General features: G+C 40.3%; 1 protein-coding gene across 3 annotated transcripts in view; it reads left to right on the top strand.

Moving 5' to 3' along the window:
• The window catches only part of BABAM2 (BRISC and BRCA1 A complex member 2), a 416,595-nt gene extending 395,357 nt beyond the window's left edge, over positions 1-21,238 (top strand). For 2 of the 3 annotated variants that reach the window (XM_028496715.2, XM_055089090.1), the window contains exons 11-12: positions 9,448-9,601; positions 20,994-21,238. In XM_028496715.2, the coding sequence (XP_028352516.1) occupies positions 9,448-9,601; positions 20,994-21,009 (170 nt within the window). In that variant the 3' untranslated portion in view covers positions 21,010-21,238. Of the gene's footprint in view, positions 1-9,447; positions 9,606-20,993 lie in introns of those variants that run through there. The other variant, XM_055089091.1, reaches the window with a different exon arrangement.
• Positions 21,239-21,548: the final 310 nt, after the last annotated feature.

Genomic DNA, 21,548 nt, shown 5'->3' with positions numbered 1-21,548 from the left:
GGCAGTGGTGGAAAAGAAAGCGTGATTGATAAAAGAGGGCAGGTTATGGCTTTTCTAAATTGAATATATACAATACCCAAAGAGCCAAAAAAAAAAGGAAAATTGGGGCTTCCCTGGTGGTGCAGTGGTTGAGAGTCCGCCTGCCGATGCAGGGGACGCGGGTTCGTGCCCCGGTCTGGGAGGATCCCACGTGCCGCGGAGCGGCTGGGCCCGTGAGCCGTGGCCGCTGAGCCTGCGCGTCCGGAGCCTGTGCTCCGCAATGGGAGAGGCCACAACAGTGAGAGGCCCGCTTAACGGGAAAAAAAAAAAAAAAAAAAAAAGGAAAATTGTTATGTCTATACAGTATTGAAGCTTTATCGACTTCTTTCCTCTCTACGGAGTATCCTCCCGCGTCGGGAGCCTGTGCTCCGCAATGGGAGAGGCCACAACAGTGAGAGGCCCGCTTAACGGGAAAAAAAAAAAAAAAAAAAAAAGGAAAATTGTTATGTCTATACAGTATTGAAGCTTTATCGACTTCTTTCCTCTCTACGGAGTATCCTCCAGACTCCCATTCTGATTCAGCTTTTAACCTTCTAGAACCAACTCAAAGGCCATGTCGTCTGCAGAGCTTCCATCTCAAGCAGTGTCCCCCTTCCTCTGCATGGACACCATGTTCATGCCTCAGCCGTTGTCCGATGTGCTTCCCTGTGGGAGTTTCTCCCCCTTTCTCGGGCCTCCTGTTCCCACCCATGCTTAGGGCATGGACGCCTTCGTTCTCCCTGGCACCCTACCTTCCACTCAGTAAATCTGGGAGAAAAGAAGGGACCCAGCTGACCAGCTGATTTTGCCAACCTGACAGTGTTCTCATGAGAGAATGTACATCTTCTTCGTGCCTGTATAAGCTGTAGTCCAGTTTTTATGCACCGTTTTCTTCTATGCTTTTTATTTTTCTTTACAACTTTGGTGGTTTTTTCCCCATGAAGACCATTCAGCCTTCCTGACCCTCTTAGTTTTATAAATGCTCTCATTTTTTAAAATAGTATTTATTTGAATATATATATATATATATATATATGGAACATATAATACATACCTATATACTTTAGAGACTAATAAAACACCAGCAGGACTTCCCCGGTGACGCAGTGGTTAAGAAGCCGGGACACGGGTTCGATCCCTGGTCCGGGAAGATCCCACCTGCCACGTAGCAACTAAGCCCGTGCGCCACAACTACTGAGCCTGCGCCCTAGAGCCTGTGTGCCACAACTACTGAAGCCCGAGTGCCTAGAGCCCATGCTCCGCAACAAGAGAAGCCACCGCAATGAGAAGCCCGCGCACCACGACGAAGAGTAGCCCCCGCTCGCCGCAACTAGAGAAAGCCCGCACGCAGCAACGAAGACCCAACGCAGCCAAAAATAAATAAAATTAAATCTTTAAAAAAAAAAAACACCACCGACTTCAGAAATGGAACATAACGCCAGTATCCTAGAAGCCCTAAGCGTGTCCTTCTCAGAAGTAACCACTACCCTGAATTTTGTCAACTGTGCCCTTGATTTTCTTAATAGTTCTATCACCTAACATATGTCCATAAACAATATATCATGAATTTTTCCTGTTTTTGAACTTTATGTAAATGGAATCATGTTGACTGTTTTCTGCTGCTATGAATATGTCTTTGCTTTTTGAAAAACTTTTAAAAATCATAAATATTTAAAGCCTACTCAAGTATATAAAAAGTACAGAAACAAATACTATGTATCCACCTTAGCCAAATCTCAATATTTTGCTCTAAGTGCTTCTGGTTTTGTTTTGTTTTGTTTTTAAAGAAAGAGCACATTATCAAATTGGTTGCAGCCCCCTGAGTACCCCTCCCTGATGCATTCCTGTCCCTCTCTCCTTCCCCATTACCCCTAGAGGGAACTACTATCCTTAATTTGGTGTTTACCATTCCTGTGCACGTTTTTATGCTTTTTACTACGTAGACATTCATAAACAGTGTGTAATAATGTATGCATGTTTTTGGACTTTGTAAGTATATACTTAACGATGTTCATCTATAACTTGCTTTTTTCACTGAACATTATGTTCTTGAGATTTATCTATGTTGATACATGTAGCCCTAGCTCATTCGTTTAAACTGCTATAAGGTATTCCACTGAGGAATGTACCACAGTCTCCAGTTGATGGACATTTGAAGATGTTTCCAATCTTTGTTATCACAAACATTGCTACAGCAAACCTTCTCCTAACTACCTTCATATGCACATGCGGCAGTATTTTAGGAGTGGGAATGCTGGGTTATGAAGTATGGACATCTTCGCTTTTACTGTACAAGAGGTTATAGAAATCTACATTTGCATCATCAGTGATGAGAAATCCCCGTGTTCCACTTCCTTGACAACACTTGAGGATTGTTGGGTTTTTTAATTTTTGCCAATCTAATGGGTATGAAGTGGAATCTCCTTGAGGCTTTAATTTTGCATTTCCCTTAAATGCTCCTTTCCTTTAGTGCAACAAGCCTTTAGCAATGTGTTATGCTGTGTGCTAAGTGCTAATTCATGGCCCCGATCCTTAGGAGTGCTCAGTCTTTGCAGTGATTCCTACCTGGCGAGGCACATCAGAGTCACTTCAGGTGCGTTTTCAGGAACCAGAGGTCTGAGGTGGGGCCCAGGCATCTGCAACGTTAATTCCAGGGGATGCCAATGCTCACTTCCAGTTGAGAACTGAGTCTGAGCTCGTGGTGGGAGAATCCTAGCTAATTCAGCCTGGGTTCCTTTGTGTGGGCAGGTGGGAGAACCTGGCTCTTCCTGGGCCAATGCTATGGCATCCCTTTCCTCTTGAGATTCTTCTTACAGTTTTTTTGATTGGCTCATTGGGTGTTGGAACGATTAATTTGTATCTACTGATAGAAAGTACCTCAAAAGCAAATGCTAAACACAATGTAAGCAGAGGCTGGATTTCCTATAACTTCACCTATGTGGGGCAGCTGTAAACTCGGAAGGAAACAAACAACAGCAAGAGAAGGAGGAGGAGGAGACAGTCTCTGAACTCAGAACAGTGCCTGAGGAAAGCGACCCAGAGCTCACACAGCATCACCTCATATCGTGCAGCCCCTGATCCACGCCGGGTCCTGGTCCTAGGGATGGATAGTCAGCCGTACCTGACTCTTCAGAGGCTGAGATACATGCGGGATGAAGTAGACAAAAGGCAAAGAGAAGAGGCAAGAAAGAGAGACCATATTGAGACCGAGTTGGCCTTGGTGAGGAGTGGCAAAGGAAAAAGAGCTGGCTAGGAAAAGGCAACAGAAATAAATAGAGAAAGTTCGTGGTTGGGGGCAAACAGCACGCACATCCCAGTAGCCCTGGGGACCTCGGTACCACACTAAAGGCACATCGACTCTTTAACAGAGGATGGTTGGGGGGGTCTGGTAGGAAGTATTTGTGAAAGAGCAAGCGAAGTCTTCTTAACACTTGAGACTCTTGTGTATAATGGTCTTTTCATGTGTTCTCTGTCATCAAGAAAAGGCTAAATTATTTTCGGTATGTTATATTTACTGAGATGTGAAAGTCTGTACAAAGTTTAGAAAGATATCCATCAAAATAGTTAAAATTAAACACTGTGAAAATGTATGCTGTAGTTAGAAATTTCACATATATGGAAGAGTGTATAAGGCCGGATTAACAAAAAAATACAAACTAAGGAAAAGGACGAGTAGGGGGAGAGAAGGAATGTTTATTTAGTACCTGCTCTTTTTTTGTTCAGTTCTTTCAACAATGCTCTAAGAATTATTATCCTCATTTTGCAGATGAGACAATCAGGATTCAAAGAGATGAAATGTTTTGCCTATGGTCTCACCGCTAATAAATGAATGAGGCTAGGAAGTGAACCCATCTTTATCTGACTCCAAAGGCTGTTAGGTACCTTTTTCCATCATACCGTTCTGTCACCTCCCATATTAGGATTTTTAGCGTTTACAGCAAAATTCAAGAAACTTCAGGCTTTAGTTTGGTAATACTAGTAAAACCCCAAAGGTAATCTGTTTACATGATCAAATCACAAAAAGATAGTGAAAAATTGAAACCAGTTTAATAAAATGTGGTTAATATTTAGTCTCCTTGGTCACTTAAATGTAAGTCAGTGATAGTAAAGGGAGAGACACCATTTGATTTTTAATGCCTTGAGCAAGGACACTTCTGAATTGGAAAACTTGACTTTTATATTTCTTGTAGGCAACGTATGGTATTTAACTTTCTAGTGGTTAGAATCTGTGTGTCTCAGAGGTTTAGCGTGTGGTTAGTAAGATCAGGGGTAGTCAGTAGATAAATGGCAGCTTCCCTAATTGGTTGTGTGCCCACTGTGGGGGCAGCCTGGGAATGAGACGTGTACGAACTGCCTTTAGGAAGAATTGACCTCGGTGGGAATCATCTTTGGAAGGGAAGTTTACAGCCATTCAACGTGGGGTTAAAACTGTCTCCTAAAGAGGGTTCGAGGAACCAGAGGGGCCTGAGAGGACTAGAAGTGGAAATGGGACCATCACCACCACAGAGTGACGCCGTGAGCATCTTCCCTGCTAACCCAAGAACACAAGAACACAGAGTTTGGAAGGTTTGGAGCAATGAAATAATGGCTGACTTGTGAATAATGACGAAAATATTTGATGATGTGACTCCCAGGGAAGCAATTACGGTTAACCCCTCGTTTGTACGGCATTTTCAAGGATTGAACTGTCCCACATAACTGAATTTTCCAGACAACTAAAACTTTCCTATTTATGCGCCTTGAATGTTTTTAACCATGCTTGGTGGAAATGTTTCTGAAATAGATTATACAATTATCCTGCCTCCTTGAACAGAAGCTGCAAGAAATAACATTTCCTTTAGTTGCCTTTGACTGCAGGTCTGAGAAGACCTGATTAAATAGGTTTAAATACTTAGGGCTTGTAATCGTCTCACATAACGAGAAACCCAGAGCTGGGCAGTACCAGCTGAGAATGATGAATTCTCAGCTCAGTGATGTCAGGCTGACTTTCCGCTCATGGTCACAAGATGGGTGCACAGCTCCAAGTCCCAAGATCTCACATGATAAGATCTAGGCAAGAATGAAATGGGGGCTTCTCCGTACATGTGTCTTTAATTAGAGAGGAAAATATTTCTCAGAAGACCCCTGGCCAACTTCCCCTCAGGTCCCATTGGCAGGACTGAGTCACATTTCTATACCTTGGTTTTATGGGAAGTCTGAGGGAGTGAATACCCAGCACTCTCCGACTATGGGGTGGGAGGAGGGCTCTGCCTGTAAAAAAAGAAGGATGGAGAATGGCTGTTGGGTAGGCAACCAAGAGTGTTGGCCATATTACTGAGATTGGGAGTGAACGTCGCTATGTATGGTTATAGCTTGAGGGATGGTCGAGCTTTTTGCTTCTACACTGAATCACCCCAGACTGGGCTGCTTTTTGATTTCCTAAGTCTGCTTTTATTTAGTATTCTCTCTCCTTGCTTTATGCCAGACTGCTCATTATCACTACTTGCTGTTAATGTCCCTTGCCCTAATCTTGCCATAATTAGATTTTTTTTTTCCTGGAAAAACCTTTTGATCAAACTTGTCAGGACTATGCCTGAAATGTTGAGTGAGTATCTGGCAGCTGTCCTGTGGATCGGATACATAGTGCGGCATTTCTTTTGGCTGTTCAGTGTCACTTTTCCATTGTTGAGGTTTGGGGGGAAGTGAGCAGTTTTTAGAGAGTCTTATGAACTTAGATAAAACTAATGAAGTCTTCTTCTGGCGCAAGGATGAGCACATAGGGGCAGTTACGCTCATTTACTAGAGAAGGTAAAACTGTCGGAACTTCAGCATGGTTTAGAGAGAGGCAGCAAAGTTTATCAGTGCATTCAGCTCCCTCTCAAAGCTGCATGGAGGGTGGCTGCTTGGACAGCACCACCAGCTCTGGCACTGTGACCAGTGGAACCTGTCACTGCAGCCGCTGCCCAGTATGAGGCAAGCTGGTGCAGAACTTAACTTTTCCTGCCTTCTGCCAGGGTGTCAGAGCCCTGTGAGTGACTCCTGTGAAATGCCCAGGTTGAGCAGAATTAGCAGTGTTTGGATGTGACTTGTTTCAACAAGTTCTTGAAGAAAGTAATGCTTCGGAAATGGTTATTGAAATTATACTGAACAAGTGGGGACCATGCCTTCTGTGACTCGAGAGCTGACCAAAATTCAGTCTCTGTATACAGAAAGAAGGAAATAGGAAGCAGTTGTGAACATAATACTGACAGTGAGTAACTGAACTGAATGGAATGATTCTACTCTGGGAATCAAACCCGAGCTAGTAGACAGGTTGGGTTCTAAGGAAGCAAATGTTAAAATGTTCAGAGTTGACATGGCTGAGATGATGGGCCCAAACTGCTTAGAACCTTGGGAGTTCCATAAAGCAAGTTAGCTCTTTGAAGGCCCACCAATCATTATTTTACTATGCATCAGAAAATCATGACTGAGCCTATAGGCAAAATGTGAAGTGTCAGAAACATTCGGGGATAAGGAAAACAAGTTTTAGTTTTTTTTTTAATTCTGACGAATTTGTACCATTCGAATCATTCTTCTAAGAAAAATGCAAAGTATTTCTCCTAAATAGTTTATTTATTCACTCCTTCTTATGTATAGAACATTTTTAAAGAAGCCATCCTTTTAGTGACTGCTGACTGATCCAGGCAGGATACCCCCTAGTTAAGCTGAGCAAGATATTTATATTTTTCTAATTTTATTTTCTCATATGTGAATTAATATGTGGATTACCGATTTTACCTTCGAAGGACTCTGACCAGTCCTGCCCCCCTAATAATGTAGCCACTGTGTTTGAATTTTAATATTGGCTTCAAAAAAGCTTCCAGCAACTCATTTTCTAGAAAACAAAATAACAGGAACAAAAAATATAATGCATTTCAAAGCTCCCAAAAGCTGGTAGCTTGAGAATCATGAAGCCTATGGTATTATCTGTATTACTGGGATACTGAATGGTGACTGTACTTACTTTGAATTTGTAAGTTATTGCCATTGAATTTTATTATTTGAAATTATTGCTGTTTTGAAGGGAAGCTTGCATGTTAAATACTTTTCACCAGTGCTATTGCTATTGCTTTGGGGGTTAATCTGAATCTCATTTTAATGTGCGGAGACTTATATATACTATAAACATAGTTGAAATCAAAGGAAAGAATATGTGAATAGGCATTTTTCTAAAATTAATCAGAGGAAATGAAATGAGTAATCAGAAAAGAGATAAACAATTTTAGAAAACGATATTTATTCAAAGTGACTGAAGACGGGACTTCCCTGGTCGTCCAGTGGCTAAGACTCCATGCTTCCAATCCAAGGAGTGCGGGTTCGATCCCTGGTCGGGGAACTAAGATCCCACATGCCACACGGTGCAGCCAAGAAAATGTAAAAAAGAAAAAAAGAAAAAACAAAAAAAACCCAGAAAGACTGAAGACATTACAGATGAAGCTCTGTAAGACGAAGGGATTCCAAAGGGTTTTCTGAATCCAATTACTTATCATTTGAATTGGTCTGTTTTTCATGTTTTGTATTATTCCTATATGTTACCAAATCTTTGCTTTGGCATAAGTAGACATGCATTGAAACTGCACTGAGGCACTTGGAAAATGTGATTAGAGAGTGGACATTCAAAATCTTGCCACTTTTCTTTGGTCGTGGTGTGATTCATTTGTCAGAAACCCCCTGCGGCACTGAGTCAGAGTCAGATATACTTAGAGGCCTTACCAACTGGACAGTTTTTTAAGTTTGCTGCAAGCCTAACTTCCTTCAAGAAATCATTTTGGGTACTTAGTGGGCCTAATCCAAGTCAAATGTCACCCTAACTGACATGGTGATACATGTATAACTACCTAGTATGTATTTTTCTGTCATGTATTTGCCTCATGGAGCCGAAAAGTTGAACCCGATACATCCTTCACAGTGGAGACCTTAGCTTACTAAATTGTAATTTTGACGTAGTGAGTATGTTGTGAGCAGGTGATACCAGTAAACCCAAGAGCAGGTGGCAATGTGACCAGTAGAAGGGGCTTAGGATCTAAATCATAGGGACTAGATTTGAGTCCTGTGTCTGCGTAGCTATGGCCTGAGCAAGTTAATAAACCTCTCGGAGTCTGTTCATCTGTTAAATGCAGCTGGTAAAAATAATGTCTGCTTCAAGGAGTTATAAGTATCGAATCAGATAAAGTATATAAAGTACTCTGCAAAGCTATAAAAGTCTATACACATTTTTCTTATTATTTTTTGTAAATTAATGTGCCTGTTCTGTGTCCTTCAAGTAGGTAACAGTTACAGAAATACACATTATATGCCTTAAGGAATGTGCCATTGAAAGAGTCTGCATTTTTAAGGATGGTTTGCCTCAACTGAAAGCAGGAAGTCATTTTTTTAAATTTATTTATTTATTTATTTGGCTGCGCCAGGTCTTAGTTGCAGCACACGGGATCTTCATTGCTACGTGTAGGATCTTTAGTTGCAGCATGCAGGATCCCCGGTGGTCCAGTGGTTAAGACTCCACGCTCCCAATGCAGGGTGCCCGGGTTCGATCCCTGGTTGGGGAACTAGATCCCGCATGCATGCCACAACTAAAGATCCCACATGCCGCAACTAAAGGAAGTCATTTTATTTTTAAAAATTGAGTTAAAGGACCCAAAATGAACAAATAAAGCACATAATACTTGTTAACAGCAAATATTAGAATCAGTCTATACTACAACAGTAGACGTATGTAGTCCCTGTTGCATTCCATTAAGGAGCTCCTACTGGTTTAGGAGATATATATGGTAACACATATGGAAAAATGTAGAACTGCTGAGTATCAAAATTCACTGCTTGATTGGAAGTAAATGATAACTTTATTTTTTTTCTGGTGGCCTAGTTGCCATATCCTATAAAAAAAGAAAGATTATCACTTGCCCTCTTGATCCCCTTTCCGAATCCATTCTTTAAAGATGGTCTCCATCCTACCTCCTCCATCGAATTCTAGATGAGGAAGACAGTGCCTAACCTTTGAGGAGTTTCTGATATAATGGAGACTTAAAGCAGATATACAGTTAACTCCTCTATGGAATAGTGGACAAGGGAAGTGCCACAGCAGGTCAGGTGGCTGGGGGTGGCCAGCTTCTGTAACCATTTCCTAGTATTCCTTCAGCAGCTGCACATCAGGCCTCATATTGGTTGAATTTTTATTTATGGGTGATTTGCCTCTCTACCTAGATTGTAAACTCCATGAAGACAGGGAAGGCGCCTTGTATTTCTTGGTCTCTCTCTCCATACCTTTTACCTAAGCCTCAACCAGTATTTCAACTGGTTCAACCTCAACCAGTGGTTCAAATAGTCTTGTACCCAACATTCAGGTTTAGCCAAAAAAGTGTATTAAAAGGCATTTAAGCCCTAACTTTCTTTTCCTTTCTTCTGTCTTTGCAGTTGACCTGCCCCTGTTTTTTCCTCGAGACCAGCCGACTCTCACATTCCAGTCCGTCTATCACTTTACCAACAGTGGACAGCTTTATTCCCAGGCCCAGAAAAATTATCCATACAGCCCCAGATGGGATGGAAATGAAATGGCCAAAAGAGCAAAGTAAGTGAATCAATTGTTATTTCTTTCAAATAGAAACATTTTGTTTATCTAGTCCAGGAGTTGGGCAAGCTACTGCCTGCAGGCTAAATCCTGCCCTGTGCCTGTTTTTGTAAATAAAGTTTTATTGAAACAGCCACACCCATTTTAAAACTTATTTTCTATGGCTGCTTTCATGCAACCATAGCAGAATGAGTAATTGAAACAGACCACATATGGCCTGGAAAGCGAAAAATACTTGCTATTTGGCCCTTTATAGAAAAAGTTAGCCAACTCCTCATCTAGCCTCATCAGGTAGATTGCCTTTTTTTCTTTTTAAATGGGTTATATGATTTTTCTGAAATCTACCTTTCTATTTATTTTATTTCTATTTTTAAGATTTATTTATTTTTGGCTGCGTTGGGTCTTAGTTGCGGTGCACAGGCTCTTCGTTGTGGTGCGCGGGCTTCTCTAGAGTTGTGGCGCGCGGGTTTTCTCTTCTCTAGTTGTGGCACGCAGGCTCCAGGGCATGTGGCCTCTGTAGCTGTGGCAAGCAGGTTCCAGAGCGCTTGGGCTCTCTAGTTGAGAAGCGCGAGTTCAGTAGTTGTGGCACACGGGTCTAGCTGCCCCGCGGCATGTGGGATCTTAGCTCCCTGACCAGGGATCCAACCCGCGTCCCCTGCATTGTAAGGCGGGTTCTTTACCAATGGACCACCGGGGAAGTCCCTCTACCTTTCTATTTAGATTAGAGATTAAGTACTAGGTAGAAATTGGAGTTAAGGAATAACTGGTGTCGATGAAGAAAATATTGGCAGCTACTTTCATTTTTTTTTTAATGGAAAACTTCCGCTGACAGTAAACAAATAGAATTTTTGCCTAGTAGTCAACACATGGATCCAGTACCTAGTTTTTCATATGGAACTATAATGTCTTTGAAGGAACAGAGTGAATTATATATCCCATTGCATCTCTGCAGCCATTACCCAAAGTAGGGCCTGTGTCTTCTTTGATTGAATAAATGGCTACACAAATAGCTTAGGACTGTTAAAATCCTTATGGAAATAAGTTGGGAATTTGATAAAGGTTGAAGTTAGCTGGAGCTTGGAATTTAGAGATACAACTATTGCACATGAATCTCTCTGTAGAAGGCTTTCACCAGTCATATGGAATACATAAATGTAAATGCAGAGAGTTTTTTATAGGTAAGACTTTAGTATCTGGAACACCAGTCTTCACAAACCATGGCCTTCCTAGATTGAAGCAACAGTGGATCAACACCATAGTTTCCAAAAGTGAATCATAAGAGTGGCAGGTGGTTATTACTTTATCACTCTGTACAGCCATATGCTCACACCTGTGATCCCAGCTGAAGGATGATCAGATCCAAAGGATCACAGAAATGAAGAATATCAATCCAGCATCCTCTTTATTGCTCATCCAGTATTTACTGAGCATCTACCATGATCCAGGCAATGTGCCCCTTGCTGGGGATAAAATGATAAATAAATTAGAAATTGTCCATGTCTTCATGGAATTTATAGCCCAGCAGGAGAGATCAAAGCCTTTATCGTATCAAACGTGTGACGGTTTTAAAGTACCTACTAGTAAAACCTGGCCTTCCAGACCTAGAATGCTCTTGATTGGTAAGACTTCTTGCTCTTTCCTTCCCCTCCCTGGGTCCTATTTCCATCCCCAGGTACCCACTGGCATCTATACTTTCTGTAGTACAAGGCCTTCACTCATAGCAGGGTTGGGGCTCTTTTAAATAATGACAGGGTAGCTTTCTCTAGAAATCCAGACCTCCCCAGGTTCACATGTGGAATCCAGAGCTGTTGTTACCTGAACCTTTAGTGTGCCCTTCCTCCCTGTATTCCTTTTTGTCTGTGATGCCCAAGTCTGAAATTCTATTTAAGGAAAAAAACAAACATATGCAAATGTAACTAATAACAATGAGTAAGACTGACTTATCTTGAAATAAACTTGAAAAGGGGGATTATGATGTAAGTTTTACATTTGAGGGATTGCAGTTATTTAATTCTCCGGGCTTTCCCTGTGTATACATAGGATCTGCCCTTAGAAGATGGGCTGTTATTTGTGGTATGTGCTGTGGAGTCTGAACCAGATGTGTTTTTGTGGTTTCCATGGCAAAGCGATCTCGGTGTGTGTGTGTGTGTGCGTGTGTGTGTGTCCGTATACGCACACACGCGCTTCTTAAGTAGACATTTTAGAATGTATGAGTTGAGTCTTTAAGGAGTTGCAGACCACAAGCCTATGATTTCAGCATAGGAATATCGTAAGTGAAGCCTGTTTATCTTAACAGATTGGTTCAGAGTTGCAAGAGACATTTGCTTTACTTTACCAGCCTAAAGAAAACATCCGAGGTAATGTTAAAAAAGTCTGCTTTCTACTGTAGTGAAGATGGATCCATTTTAAGTGTAATAAAAGAGAAAGCCAGCAGCTCATGCTAGGAAGAAGAAATAGTTTAAAAACTCCTTCTTAAATTGACCTGAGTAACTTCCCTGAGCTGTGTCAGAAGACCAGGTAATGGATAAGCACAACCAGAGAACTGTCCTGCAGTACAGACCAGAGTTTGGTGGAGAAGGTGGAGAGACAGGACAGAAAGAGAGAAAGGTCAGCTGCAGCCATTCCTTACACCCCCTGCTGAAAATATTGTATGTACACAGTGCGTAAAAGGCTATAATTCACTTGGAGAGCTCTGCCCAGGACATAAACACTCTCACGGTTTATGAACAGCGCTAGAGCCCTTTGAGTGGAGTCAGCTGTTTATTCCCTCCTGCAGAGCAAAATTCTAAGCATGTGATTTCAGAAAGGACACTTTCTGGCCAGGGCTCTTCCTATGACATGTACTTCTTGCTCGTGGCTGTTCAGCAAATTCTGTCCTCACAAGTGAATTACCCTCTGCTGGGTGAGCACAGGCTTCAGGGTCATGTGTGCCCCAGTTCCTATCACAAGTTCTAATCTATAAGCTCTGTGGCCTTGGGCAGGGCTATTAACCTTCCCGAACTTCATCGTGTAAAACAAGACTGTACTCCTCCCTACTGATGGGCTTGATATGAAGGGTCAGTCAGTGGGTGGACATGTGAAAGACCCTGGGGTTTAGCTACTGCTTTGTCCCACAGGAGGAAAGCGCAAGCATGTGCCCACTGCTTTCCTCCTGCTGTCTTTCTGCTCCTGCAGGTCTACCCTTCCTTCCACATTCTTCCTTACGGTTTTCCCATCCATGCTAACTTGCAGGCATCTCTTTCTCCTCTTTCCAGTTTTGGTTGACTGTTGGTCATATACTGCTTTGAAATCTCTTTTGTATTATTCTTTGATTTTTTTCACATCTTTGTATATATCTCATTTCCTTAATCGACCTGTGAGTCCTTTGAAGGCAAGGGGTTTGCATATATCTTTTAAAGATATCTTTATCTTTTAAAGATATTTATTGTCGTGTAATTTACATACACGTATAATTTACATACAGTGAAGTGGACAGATTTAAGTGTATCTTTTTTAAAAAAATATATTTATTTGTTTATTTATTTTTGGCTGCACTGGGTCTTAGTTGCAGCATGCGGGGTCTTCATTGCGGCATGTGAGATCTTTGTTTTTTAGTTGCAGCAGGTGGGCTCACAGTTGCGGTGTGCAGACTCTTAGTTGCAGCATGCGTGTGGGATTTAGTTCCCCAACCAGGAATCGAACTCGGGCCCCTGCATTGGGAATGCAGAGTCTTACCCACTGGACCACCAGGGAAGTCCCTAAGTGTATCTTTTGATGGAGGTTTGACAAAGTTACCTTCTATCCCTTTCCAGTTAGTCTCCTCACCCCCAAGACAACGCTGTCTGATTTCTATCACCATGTCTTAGTTTTTCCTCTTCTAGATACTTCTTATAAATGGAATAATACAGATTGTACTCTTTTGTGTCTTTTGTATTCAACATAATTATTTTAGAGTTATCTGTTATGGCATTCCTTTTTTTTTTACTGCTGAGCAATATTTCATTATATGAATATACTATAATGTACTAATCCATTCATCTGCATATTATATTTAGGTTGTTTCCAATTTGGGGATTTTTATGAATAGAGCTGGTATGAACTTTCTTATATAAGCTTTTTAATTGACATATGTTTTCAATTCTTTGGGTAGATACCTGGGAGTATGTGTATGATTAACTTTATAAGAAACTGACAACCTTTTGCGAAGTCGTACCAGTTTATACTCCCACCGGCAATATGCTGGGTTCCAGTTGTTCTGTATCCTCTCCAACACTTGGTATTGTCAGTCTTTTTAATTTTAGCTATTCTATAGGGGATGAAGTGATATCGCATTGTGTTTTTAATTTTGATTTCCTGATGATTAATGATGAGCATATTTTCATGTGCTTTTTGGTATGTCTTCTTTTATGAAGGGTCTGTTCAAATTTTGCCTATTTTTAATCAGGTTTTTGGTCTATTTATTATTGAGTTTTAGAAGTTCTTTATATATTTGTCAGAAATATGTATTAGAGATATTTTCTCCTAATCTATGGCTTGCCTTTTCATTTTCTTAACAGTATCTTTTGATGAGCAGAAATTTTTTATTTTTAATTAAATCTATTTTGTCAGTGTTTTAGTGTTTTTTTATTTATTTATTTATTTTATTTATTTATTTTTGGCTGCCTTGGGTCTTTGTTGCTGCACGCGGGCTTTCTCTAGTTGTGGCAAGCAGGGGCTACTCTTCATTGTGGTGCGTGGGCTTCTCATCGCGGTGGCTTCTCTTGTTGCAGAGCACGGGCTCTAGGTGCCCAGGCTTCAGGAGTTGTGGCTCGCTGGCTCTGGAGAGTAGGCTCAGTAGTTGTGGTGCATGGGCTTAGTTGCTCCGCTGCATGTAGGATCTTCCCGGACCAGGGCTTGAACCCGTGTCCCCTGCATTGGCAGGCAGATTCTTAACCACTGCGCCACCAGGGAAGCCCTATCAGTGTTTTATTTTTATGTTACCATTTTTGTATCCTCATAATTATTTACCTTCCACGGGGTCATGAAGCGATCCTCCTATGTCTTTCTCTAGAAGCTTTGGTTTTGGTTTGACATTTAGGTCTATGATCCATGTCAAATTAATTTGGGGGTATGGTATGAGGTAGAGGCTAAAGTTAATTTTTTTGTTTATATATCTCCAGGTATTTAAGCAACATTTGTTGAAAAAACCTTTCTTTCCCCGTTGAATTACCTTCATGCCTTTGTCAAAAGAAATAGACCATATATGAGTGGGTCTATTTCTGGATATTCTATTTCATCTATCTATTTTTCTGTTTATATACCAATACCAATGGTTCTTAAAATCAGGCAGGCAGATTCTTAACCACTGCGCCACCAGGGAAGCCCTATCAGTGTTTTATTTTTATGTTACCATTTTTGTATCCTCATAATTATTTACCTTCCACGGGGTCATGAAGCGATCCTCCTATGTCTTTCTCTAGAAGCTTTGGTTTTGGTTTGACATTTAGGTCTATGATCCATGTCAAATTAATTTGGGGGTATGGTATGAGGTAGAGGCTAAAGTTAATTTTTTTGTTTATATATCTCCAGGTATTTAAGCAACATTTGTTGAAAAAACCTTTCTTTCCCCGTTGAATTACCTTCATGCCTTTGTCAAAAGAAATAGACCATATATGAGTGGGTCTATTTCTGGATATTCTATTTCATCTATCTATTTTTCTGTTTATATACCAATACCAATGGTTCTTAAAATCAGGAAATGTAAATTCTCCAACTTTATTCTTTTTAAAGATTGTTTTGGCTGTCCTAGGTCCTATGTTTTTCTGTATACGTTGTAGAATCAGTTTACCACTTCCAACCCCAACCTGCAAAAGAAAAGCCTGCTGAGATTTTGATTGGGATGGCATTGAATCCGTAGGCCAACAAGGGAAGAATCGACATTTTAACAATACCGAATTCTTCCTATCAGTAAGCATGGTTTTATTTAGATCTTTTATAATTTACCTCAGAAATGTCTTAAGATTTCAGTGTAGAAGTCTTGGATATTTTTTAATGTTTTTGCTTTTATTGTGAATGATAGCTTTTCAGATTTCATTTTCCAGTTGTTGCTAGTGTATAGAAATAGAAATGATTTTTCTGTATTGACCTTGTGAACTGTGACATTGCTAAATTTACAATCCTACTAAGTTCTAGTAGCTTTTTTGTAGATTTCTTGGAATTTTTTACATAAATAGTCATATCGTCTGTTAACAGCTTTACTTCTTTCTTTCTAGTGTTTAAATCTTTACATTTTTTAGTTTCTTTCTTTTTTTTTTTTCTTTTTTTTTTTTTCTTTTTAACCTACTTGCACTGCCTGGGACCTCTGGTCCAGTGTTGTACACAAGTGCTGTGAGCAGACATCTGGCCTTATATTTCCACATTAAAATTGATGTTAGCAGTAGGTTTTACATAGATGTCTTTAGCAGATTGAAGAAATTCCCTTATATTCCTACTTTGCTAAGAGTTTTTATCATGAGTGAGTGTTGAATTCTGTAGAATGCTTTTTCTGCCTCTATTGACATGATCCTGTGGCTTCTCTTTTTCTATTAAAGTGGTGAATTACATTAATTAGGTTTTGACTGTTAGACCAACCTTGCATTCCAGGGATAAATAAACCCTTCTGAGTCATGATATTTTATCCTTTTTATATTATTAGATTTGATTTGCTAAAATTATGTTAAGAGTTTTACATCTGTGTTCATGGATGATAGTAGTCTGAAATTTCCTTTCTTGTGTTGTCCTTGTTAGACTTTGATAGTAGCACTACACTGGCTTCATAAAATGAATTGGCAAGTTTTCCTTCCTTATCTGTTTTCTGAAAGAGTTTATGTAGGTTTGGCATTATTTTTTTCTAAATGTTTGGTAGAGTTTATTTGTGGGGAAAAAAATTCAATGTCTATACTAAATATAGGGATATTCAGATTTTTTAAAATTTCTTCTTGTGTTAGTTGTAGCGAGTTGCGGGGTTTTTTAAAGAAATTTATCCATCATATTTAAGTTGTTGAATGGATTGGCATAGAATTGTTTAGAGTATTGTCTTATTTTCCTTTTAATATCTATGGGGGCTATAGTGATATAACTTGTTTTATTCCTTACAGAGAAAATTTGTATCTTTTTTCTCTCCCTTTTTTTTTAAAACAGTCTACCTAGGGATTTATCAATTTTTCTAATCTTCTCAAAGAAACAAGCTTTTACTTTGTTGATTTTATCCATGGTTTGTTTTCCATTTTATTAATCTATGCTTTTATCTTTATTATTTCCTTCAACTTATTTTCAGTTTAATATCCTCTTCTTTTTCAGTTTTTTCAAAATAGAAGCTTAGATCATTGATTTTAATCCTTTCTTCCTTTTCAATATAAGCCTTTAAAGGTATAAATTTCTCTCTGAAGTGTGCTTTAGTTGTATCCCGCAAAATTTGATATATTGTTTTTTGTTTTTATACAGCAGATTCTTATTAGCCATCCATTTTATACACATCAGTGTATACTTGTCAATCCCAATCTCCCAATTCATCCCACCACCACCACCACCCACCACCGCTTTCCCCCCTTGGTGTCCATACGTTTGTTCTCTACACATGTGTCTCTATTTCTTCCCTGCAAACCAGTTCATCTGTACCATTTTTCTAGGTTCCACATGTATGCGTTAATATACGATATTTGTTTTTCTCTTTCTGACTTACTTCACTCTGTATGACAGTCTCTAGATCCATCCACGTCTCAGCAAATGACCCAATTTCGTTCCCTTTGATGGCTGAGTAATATTCCTTTGTATATATATACCACATCTTCTTTATCCATTCGTCCGTTGATGGGCATTTAGGTTGCTTCCATGACCTGGCTATTGTAAATAGTGCTGCAGTGAACATGTGTCTTTTTGAATTACGGTTTTCTCTGGGTATATGCCCAGTAGTGGGATTGCTGGATCATATGGTAATTCTATTTTTAGATTTTTAAGGAACCTCCATACTGTTCTCCGTAGTGGCTGTATTAATTTACATTCCCACCAACAGTGCAAGAGGGTTCCCTTTTCTCCACACCCTCTCCAGCATTTGTTGTTTGTAGATTTTCTGATGATGCCCATTCTAACTGGTGTGAGGTGATACCTCACTGTAGTTTTGATTTGCATTTCTCTAATAATTAGTGATGTTGAGCAGCTTTTCATGTGCTTCTTGGCCATCTGTATGTCTTTTCCATTATCGTTTTGTTAGAAAAAATTTTTAATTTCCTTTGTGATTTCTTTTTGAACCATGAGTTATTTATAATTGTGCTGCTTGAATTTCAAGTGTTTGGGGATTTTTCTAGATGTTTTATTGTTACTGATGTTTAATTTCTGTTTTGGTCAGAGATTATAATCTGTATGATTTTAATCCTTTGAAATTTGTTGATACTTGTTTTATGGCCCAGCATATAGTCTATCTTGATAAATAGTTCATGTGAACTTGAAAAGAATGTGTGTCCTGCAGTTCTGAGGTATAGTGTTCTATATACATATTAAGTCAAATTACTTGTTAGTGTTATTCAAATCTTCTATATCCTTACTATTATTTTTGGTGTTTATTATTATAACAGTTACTGAAAGGAGGTGGTAAAATTTCCACCTATGATTTGTCTATTTCTCCTTTTAGTTCTGTCATTCTTTGCTTTTTGCATTTTGAAGTTTTGTTATTTAAGTACATACGTATTTGGAATTGTTATGTCTTCTTGATAAGTTGGCCAGTCTATCATTATGAAATGATTCTCTCTATTTATGATAATACTACTTCACTTGAATTCTGCTTTGTCTGATATTAATAGAGTTACACCAGCTTTCTTTTTCTTTTTTAATTTTTATTTTTTTACATCTTTATTGGAATATAATTGTTTTACAATGGTGTGTTAGTTTCTGCTTTACAACAAAGTGAATCAGCTATACATATATCCCCATAGCTCCTCCCTCTTGCGTCTCCCTCCCACCCTCCCTATCCCACCCCTCTAGGTGGTCACAAAGCACCGATCTGATCTCCCTGTGCTATGCGGCTGCTTCCCACTAGCTATCTATTTTGGTAGTATATATAAGTCCATGCCACTCTGTCACTTCGTCCCAGCTTACCCTTCCCCCTCCCCGTGTCCTCAAGTTCATTCTCTACATCTGCGTCTTTATTCCTGCTTTCTTGTGCCTATTTTTTGCTTGGTATATCTTTTTTCATCTTTTTGCTTTCATCCTATGTGTGCCTTTATATGTCAAGGAAACCTTTTGTAACTTGGTTTTTTAAATCTAGTCTGATAATCTCTGCCTTTTAATTGGAGTATTTCATTCATTTACATTTCATATAATTAATGAGCTGGTTGGGTATAAGTCTATCTTCTTACTATTGGTTGTTTAATTTCCCCTGTTCTTTATCCCTTTGTTCTTCCCTTCCAAATCTTCCATTTGATTTATCTGAATATTTTTTAGTATACCATTCTCTCTTCTATTGGTCTTTTAGTTATAGCTCTGCGTATCATATTTTAGTTATTAACACACTAAAATATATTCTTAATTTATCTCAGTCTACCATGAATTAATATTACAGCAGTTCAAGTATAATGTAGAAACCTAAAACAATGTAATTCTTTTGTGCTATTATATTCAGATGTTTCACTTCTTAATATATTATGAATCCCACAATACATTGTTATTACTTTGGCTTTTAATAGTCAGTTGACTTCTAAAGAATTTTAGAAAAGAAAGAAAAATTATGCTCCATTTTATTCTGGCTTTCTGCACATCTACACCCCGGCAGATAGATAAAGTTTCCCATTCTCTTTACCACTTGTCTGAGCCTCCCTCCTCAGAGGCCTGGCATTTGAGTAACATAAATACAGAGAGGAAATGCATGTGGCAGTTAAGAGCACTGACCCTAATGTCAAGAGAGAGTTGGGTTTAAACCTGTCTCTGCTATCACTAGCTGTGTGACTTTAGGCACATTCATAGTCTGTCTGCTTATCTATAAAATAGTGAAGCTAGTTTAGAATATCAAATGGGGTGTGTGATTTTCTATTGTTGATTCCACAAATTTTATATCTTAAAACAGCACAAATTATTATCTCACACTCTCTGTGGATCCAACACAGCTTTCCTGGCTTCTCTGTTTAGGGTCCCAAAAGACTAAAATCAAAGTGTTGGCTGGGGCCGTTACCACATCTGAGGCCCAAGGCCTCTTCCAAGCTCGTTCAGGTTGTTGGCGGAGTTCAGATCCTTGTGGTTGTAAGACTGAGGTCCCTGCTTCCTTGCTGGCTGTCAGGTGGAGGCCATTCCCTGCCACGTGGGCCCCTCCATCATCAAGCTTGCAGTAGTACATCAAACACTCATGTTTCCAATTTCTGACTTCTGTGTCACTGACGTCTAGTCTCTGATTTAAAGGGTTCATTTGATTAGGTCAGGCCTACCAGTTAATCTCCCTTCCTTAAAGTCACCCATCGGTTCCATGTAACATAACCCACTTACAGGAATGAAATTCATCATTTTCACAGTCCTGGGGATTATACAGGGAGTGTATGCCAGGGGGTGAGGAATCTTAGGAGCTATCTTAGAATTCTGCCTACTACACAGGGTAATGTAGGTGAATTGTCCAGCATAGGATCTGGCATGTCATAAGCATTCAGTAAATGTTAGAATTCAGCGTCATCATACCTGGAGGAAAAACAGAGATTTTTAATTAAAAGATAGCGGAGTCATAACACAGCGTGGAAATCCCAGTCCTAAGAGGGCACTTGACAGTATGGTTGCAGGAGCCCTGAGGCCTGAGAATTCTTTAGAGACCAGGGTAGGGCTGGTGCGGGGAGGGGTGATCTTGAAGCATAAGTGGTTATAATGTGAGCCTGCTCACATCTTCTGATAAGATTTAATTGTGGCATCAGGCCTCTCTCTGCAGTCCCTGTGCTTGGTAAGCTGGCCAGAGGGAACCCTGACTGAACCAGCTTTGGGGCCCAGGTATCCAGTCATCGCTCTGTGTTAGGGAAAACCCTGACGGGGACTTTGCAGCCCTCTCCCTCTCCCAGGACCACTAACCCCCTCCCCCATCCCTCCCCTTTGTATCTGTATTTTTGGAACTCCCATCTGGCACCCATGGGTAGGGGTTGAACGGGAAGGTAAGACTTGTGGCCACTGTGACTGCTCACCCTCACGGCCTTTCTGCGAGGGGAACAGCTGCAGAACTGAGCCATTCTGGGCAGGAAGCGTCCTGGGAATGGAAGGGAGAGCCCTGAGCTAGGCAGAGCAACCAGGCTGGGGCTCCCAGAAAGCTCGGCCACAGGGGGCCCATCGGGGCTCAGACCTCAGTGGCAGAGCCTGCAAGCCCAGCTGCTGCTATGATTCATGGGTTTTCTTTCTTTCTTTTTTTTTTTTTTTTTTTTTTTTGCCTTGCGTTTCCTAGGAATAGTTCCCTTTAAAAACTCCCAACCTCATCTCAGCTGAACTCCCCTCAAGAGAGAAGAGGGAATTTTCCAGGCCCAGGCCAGCCTCGCTTGGGGGATGAGAGCACCCGTAGAAGACAGGAGAGGAACCAGTGATGGTGCCTCCCGAGGAACTGGGGAAGGCTAAGGGCGCCAAACCTTCCTCTCCCCCACGCGCCCTGGGTTCCTGTGTTCACAAGCTGACCCATCCCTCCTAGGGTTTAAAGAGAGAGAAGTTGTGAGGAGAAAAATAAAGCAAATAAATATCATGAAATTCTTGGATCTTCGAACTCTCACAGAGAATCATTTTGAAAAGTATCTTCAAGGGATTTGGTTTGTTTTTTCTTTCAGAAGAGAGAGCAACACAGACGGGGAGGAATCCAGATCTGCCTGGCATCCAGGCATCCTCTCCAAATTGCGTAGGTCAGAGAGAACATGTTATTTATTAGAACCTGACATCTGTTGCTGTGAAATGATAAGCTCCATTCAAAAGCCTGGCCATCAGTTACTGCTAATACAGCCCTCATCCTGGAGTG

Source organism: Physeter macrocephalus, chromosome 12, assembly GCF_002837175.3.
Source record: "Physeter macrocephalus isolate SW-GA chromosome 12, ASM283717v5, whole genome shotgun sequence".
Taxonomy (NCBI): domain Eukaryota; kingdom Metazoa; phylum Chordata; class Mammalia; order Artiodactyla; family Physeteridae; genus Physeter; species Physeter macrocephalus.
The sequence above is the reverse complement of the archived record's forward strand: the minus strand, read 5'-3'. Positions and strand labels throughout refer to the sequence as shown.